This window comes from Ipomoea triloba, chromosome 11, assembly GCF_003576645.1.
Source record: "Ipomoea triloba cultivar NCNSP0323 chromosome 11, ASM357664v1".
Lineage (NCBI taxonomy): Eukaryota > Viridiplantae > Streptophyta > Magnoliopsida > Solanales > Convolvulaceae > Ipomoea > Ipomoea triloba.
The window spans coordinates 6,625,316-6,631,483 of NC_044926.1; the positions used below are offsets into that span (position 1 = coordinate 6,625,316).

At 39.8% G+C, this 6,168-nt stretch overlaps 2 protein-coding genes across 2 annotated transcripts; one reads left to right on the plus strand and one right to left on the minus strand.

The window, feature by feature from the left end:
- Nucleotides 1-1,054: 1,054 nt before the first annotated feature.
- On the minus strand, nucleotides 1,055-2,542 carry LOC115996177. The gene has a single exon (XM_031235318.1). It carries the CDS (start codon nucleotides 2,311-2,313, stop codon nucleotides 1,351-1,353), a length of 963 nt encoding a protein of 320 aa, XP_031091178.1. The 5' UTR covers nucleotides 2,314-2,542; the 3' UTR covers nucleotides 1,055-1,350.
- A 493-nt stretch (nucleotides 2,543-3,035) lies between these two features.
- LOC115996175 (pentatricopeptide repeat-containing protein At1g51965, mitochondrial) lies at nucleotides 3,036-5,848 on the plus strand. The gene is made up of 2 exons (XM_031235315.1): nucleotides 3,036-3,847; nucleotides 4,006-5,848. The coding sequence occupies exons 1-2, from the start codon at nucleotides 3,086-3,088 to the stop codon at nucleotides 5,209-5,211; spliced, it is 1,968 nt and encodes a 655-aa protein (XP_031091175.1). The 5' UTR covers nucleotides 3,036-3,085; the 3' UTR covers nucleotides 5,212-5,848.
- Nucleotides 5,849-6,168: the final 320 nt, after the last annotated feature.

Here is a 6,168-nt window from a genome sequence, read left to right on the forward strand (position 1 = left end):
CAGTTACCATCTTTTGCGACAAAAATTTTGACTTTTTTTTTTTTCTTGAAGTGAATTTTAGATTTAGGGAAAAAGTATAGAGGGGAAAGGTTAACGTGTAAAATTCCACACTGACTACCTTAGAATATAATGGGGTTTCTGCCTTGAGAACATGGGTATTATTGGAATTGCACCACTAATCGTAAGCTTGGGAAAAAGAGAAACTCCAACAATGATTTTTGCTGATTTTTTTAAAAAAATACTTTTTGACGAAATGCAAGAAAGAGAATGTAGGAGAGAGGGAAAATGGTATGTTGCAAGAGTTATGATTTTTTGTGAATTTTATTATTAATATATTTTTTTTAAAAGAGGGACAAGTTGGTGCACATCTCATGCGCGATGTGTATAATGCTTTTTTTTTCTTTTTTTTTTTCCATTTTTATCCCCCCTCTTTATATCATTTTTTTTTTTGAAAAACATTGACAATTAATTAACGATATACTTAACGGTGTCATGAAAATTTAGTCCACAAAGATTAAAGTATAATATTTTTAACATAGTGTAAACTTGACAAGCATACAAAATATGTGCACAATTTAGGGATAAATTTTTTTTATATTTAACGTTAATGAGGTAATAATAAGTTCTAGCCCAACCCAATTAAATAAAACAATAGACATTGTTCCAACTCACTTGATGCCTTGGGGGCCAATATCACAAATTGACTCATACCTCGAATTAAATAATTCAAAATGTTACCCAAAAAAAAAAAAAAAAAAACTCAAACTCTCAAAAATGTATCATTGACAAGTTGAGTTATGAGTATGTGAGGAGGATTCCATTGTGTTTGCACCCAATACGCATCCAATATCATAAGCTCATAACTTAGAGTAAAATCCCTTGAGGACAACCTTGTACTAGTGTAGCACTTATCATAGCATACTCTTTGAGTCAGCATCGGGTAATAGAGAGTTATTAAAGTTAAGGCTCAACCTTTTATTATTATTATTATTATTGAAAATTATCTTAGACTAATCATATTACTACAATTGTGTTAAAAGTATCCTATAAATTGTTAGCGAGAATATTGTATTGTATTGTCTTCTTCTCTATTTCAATAGTACACACCATTAAAGAACACTTCAATCTAAGAAAATGCTAAATATTTACACATATTAACCCACTCTATATGCCACTTTCATATCATTGGCCAGAGGACCCCTTCCATTGATATACACAATTAGCATGGCGCATGTATACTTATATAATCTTGTTTACAAAATGTTTGTTACAAGACAGTTACAATATGCATGTGGTGCCAAATAATTTTAATTTGATCTTTATGGTTTATACATTATGGTCTGATCAGCCTCACTCAAGCTTCCACGCATACAACAACAAGCAAAACTGCGACCCCGTGGAATGGCTCCGGGTCGAGTAGTACTTGCTTCCGCCGCTGGAAACGCTGTCACCGTCGTCGTCACCGCCGCCGCCGTCTTCGACGTCGCTGTCGGACTCCGGCGCCACCACCGGTTTAAAGATAAATAAGCCGTGGGTGGAGCCGGAGGTGCGGAATAGCCAGTCGTGAACGTCCCAGAAGACCTGGACCGGGACTTTGTTGACCGTGACGGTTTGGTTTCCCCGGAATTTCCATTGTAGATTTTGGATGTGGATTAGGACGATCCCGTCTATGCTGATCCACATCTCCGGGTCTCTCGGCCCCCAGGCCGAGCTCTCGACTACGATTTCGCTGTCTTTTTTTGTCCGGTCGAATTTGGCCCGGGACGTGAAGCTTTTTTTCCCGAAAACGTGTTCTTTTTTGTAAAACAGGGCGGCCTCGACGAGGGGGGGTCGGGATTTGGTCCGTTTGTAGGCTTTTTTCTTGTAGTCACCTAAGAAGAGGACCATTTCTTGGTCGGAGACGAGGGCGACGTAGAAATCGGAGACGGGTTCGGGTCCGCCGGAGAATTTGGCGGATCGGAAATCCCAATACGCCTCCAGCCGGTTCCCGTCGACCTCCATCGTCTTGTACCCTCTCTTTGTCCAAAACTGCCACGGCTTCAGATCCACCTTACACGTGGAATGATCCTCCGTCTCCACGCTGTCCACCGACACGCTCAGCGAATGGTTCGTCACGTTCTTGCACCACACCACCGTCGCGTTCCGCCAGTACCCGCCGATGTGGGTCTGGTACACGCACGTGACGCTGCTCTGGACGTTCTTGCCGCCGCCGCCGGCCTCGTCGCCGGCGCCGAGTTTCTGCGACGCTGCGGCTGATGATGCAGAGGAGGAGGATACGGATTGGGCGCCCTTGCTGGACTTACGATCAGCCATTTCCGGGATTTTTGCTCAATTCATGATTGTGAAACAAAAAAGGATTATGAAATTGAATTGGGTGATTTATATATAGATCAAAATTTTGGTTTGGCTAACTACATGTATTGATGTTTTGTTTATTGAGGATCTATCATAAGAAGAAGAAGAAGAAGAAAAAAAGGTGGAATTTTCTATTGGTTTCTACATGAGCCAGAATTATCCATCGAGCCCATGTTGGGAGAAGACATGTTGGGGTAGGTTAAATTTCAGCGACGGTACAAAAAGCCTCGTTAATCTCGTATGCGTAAAAAGAGACATCGTGGTTAAGGACAACATTATTATGGTTTTATGGTTTAAGATTGAAAAACTTATATATGATTTATGAACTTTTGTTCTGTAAAACCAACCAAATTCGTGAGAAGATAAAGACCATTATGCTGTTATAAAACATACATAATTACGTGAAATTACCAAAAACTCCTTGATTTGTTAGAGTTTTGAAATTCCTCTATTAATGGGCTAACAAAATCATTTCATAAATAATTTAAAAAATGAAAAATAAAGACGAATATAATTAAAGATGGCACATAATATTTTATCAAAAAAGAACAATTTTTTTTTTAATTTTCTCTTTTGCATGCAATTAGTATTGGCTCCGGCAGACAGAAAGGCCAAGTTTTGAATTTAGATCCGAACGGCGTCGTTTTTAATTTCCACTTTTCTCTTCTCATTCTCAATCGATGCTCCGTATTCCATACTCCATCCAGTCAAGCGGGGTTGACGAAAGACCATGGTACTGCGCCGCCACCTCCGGCTGATTCTCAGCCGCTATCAGCACCGTGGATTTGCGACAAAGTACAGCGGCAGAGTGGTGGTGGAAGCCGATAATGGCCGGTCATTCGCCATCGAAGTCGATTCCCCGACTCTCCAAACTGACGTCCGCGGCTACGCTCTCCCTCGCCGAGACCTTATCTGCAAGGTCGCTCAGATTCTCCAGGCGCCGCCGTCTCTGTCGTCGGACCAATTCCTCGACCTCTCCGACTACCTCGAGACTTTGTCTCTATCGTTAACCCCCTCCGAAGCCTCCGAAGTTCTCAAGTCTCTCAAATCCCCAACCCTAGCTCTCCACTTCTTCCGATTCTGCCCCGAGAATATCCCCAATTTCCGGCACGACGCCTTCACTTACAACCGCATCATTCTCATCCTCTCCAAGTCCTCTCTCCCCACCCGCCTAGATCACATCCGCGAAATCGTAAGTGAAATGGAACGCTCCGGCACACGTGGTAACATCTCCACCGTTAATCTTCTTATCGGAGTTTTTGGGAGCGGCGAAGCGGAAATTGGTAGTGATTTGAAGAGATGCTTGGAGCTGGTTAAGAAATGGGACTTGAGGTTAACTTGCTATACTTACAAGTGTCTTCTGCAGGCTTATCTGAGATTGAACGATTCGAGTAAGGCTTTGGGAGTTTATCGAGAGATAAGAATGCGGGGGTACAAATTAGATATTTTTTCATACAATATGCTTCTTGATGCTCTTGCCAAGGAAGAAAAGGTCCGATTCTTACTCTTTGCACTTTGTTAACCATATTATTCATTAGTAAATAATCATGCTAGTTTATAATGTCAGTTTCATTGCGATCTAATTTATAAGAAGTAAGATACAATTATACTCATTGATTCTGATAATTCTGATATGCAGTGTATTGCCAGGTTGAACAGGCACACAAGGTTTTTGAAGACATGAAAAAGTGGCACTGTGAGCCTGATGTGTATACATATACAATTATGATTAGAATGAATGGAAAAACTGGGAAGCCGAATGAATCACTAGTTTTATTCCAAGAAATGCTGTCAAAGGGTTGCTCTCCTAATTTGATTGCTTATAACACCGTGATTCAAGCACTCTCTAAGGGTCGTATGGTTGACAAGACTCTCTTTCTTTTTTCTAAGATGATAGAAAACAATTGCAGGCCAAATGAGCTTACATACAGCTTTATTTTATATGCTTTAGCAGCAGAAGGGAAGCTTCATAGACTTGATGAAGTTGTGGAAATTTCTGAGAGATACATGAATAAGTCCATATATGCGTACCTTGTAAGGACACTCAGTAAATTAGGTCATGCTGGTGAAGCACACAGGCTGTTCTGCTCCATGTGGAATTTCCATGATAAGGGAGATAGGGATGCTTACTTGTCCATGCTAGAGAGTTTATGCACTGCTGGGAAGGTAACCGAGGCTATAGACTTGCTGAGTAAGATGCATGAAAAAGGGATAGGTACTGATACGTTCATGTATAATGTTGTTTTTTCTGCTCTTGGAAGACTAAAGCAGATTCCACATATTCATGACCTTTACGAGAAGATGAAGGAGGCTGGTATATCACCAGACTTATTCACTTATAACATTTTGATATCTAGCTTTGGCAGAGCTGGAAAAGTTGAAGAAGCTGTCAACATATTTGAAGAACTTGAGAATAGTAATTGGAAGCCTGATATTGTCTCATACAACACCTTAATAAATTGTCTAGGGAAGAATGGCGATCTTGATGAAGCGCATATGAGGTTCAGAGAGATGCAAGAGAAGGGTTTAAATCCAGACGTGGTCACATATAGCACACTCATTGAGTGTTTTGGCAAGACTGATAAAGTTGAGATGGCATGTCAGTTGTTTGATGAGATGCTTGCTGACGGATGTAGCCCAAACATAGTCACATACAATATCTTACTGGATTGTCTCGAGAGATGTGGGAGAACTGCTGATGCAGTTAATTTTTATGCAAAACTAAAAGAACAGGGTTTAGTACCAGATTCGATCACCTACGCAATTCTTGATCGGTTGCAAAGTGGTTCACAACGGACAGTTAGAATTCGAAGGCAGAATCCAATAACTGGTTGGGTTGTTAGTCCATTAAGGTGATGAGAACTATCCTGAGTGACCAGCAAGCCCACGTCTATTTTATGTAGCCTGATTCAATTTCTTACTTTCTTTTTCTTTTTCCTCACTGGAGTGGCTTAATTTTTTCCACCCCATGAAATAGTCAAATTTTAAGTGCTTCTGGTCCTCAGTAAAGTTCAATTTATGATTACCTTTTCAGTTGCATTTCAAATTATGATCTGCATAGTCAAAATACTCACACTAGTAGATAAGCTACTAAGAGAAAAAACCAAGTGCAAGCCTAGTGATAAATGTGACATGAATTAGAATCTGATTGCCTTTAGTTACAAAATTTCTTGAGTTGCTTTTCCTTGGTGTGCTGGTTTCTGGTGATAGATGTGGCTGCTTTTGATTTGCAAGGTTTTATACATGTAAAGATTCTGAATGAAGGTGACTGCTTTTGCCAGGATAGTTGACAATCGAGACGCGGCCTTGATGCCATTCATAAAGTCATAATTGTCATTTTTGTGAATTGTAATGGTGTTAAATGTTTTCATCATGTGCAGTTCACTTTTCCCTCATTTCAAACTCTACTTTCTTGTTAGGTTTTTCGTTGTCTTGGTGTATTTTTTCAGGATCATTTAATGCCTCAATCAGGGTAGAATTTGGCATGGAGTAACAGCTTTATTTGATCAATTGTGCATATACAACACTGTTATGCATAAACTGCACACATTATAATCTGACACAGAGCTACAGTTCTCTCAACTCTTCTTGTTCAATGCAGAATATTTGAATTCTAGACTTGAATCATACATGTTTGATTTATTTATTTACTAGTTACTCATTCAAACTGACTACTGAGGTTCTTAAAAGTCTGGGTAAAAGCTTATGGTGATGTGGTGATTTTCCATTTTTAAGCAGGGAGAATACTATGTGGACTTAAGTTCTGAAATTGCTATGTGGATTCACAAATTTTACTCCCATTTTAAATTTTTG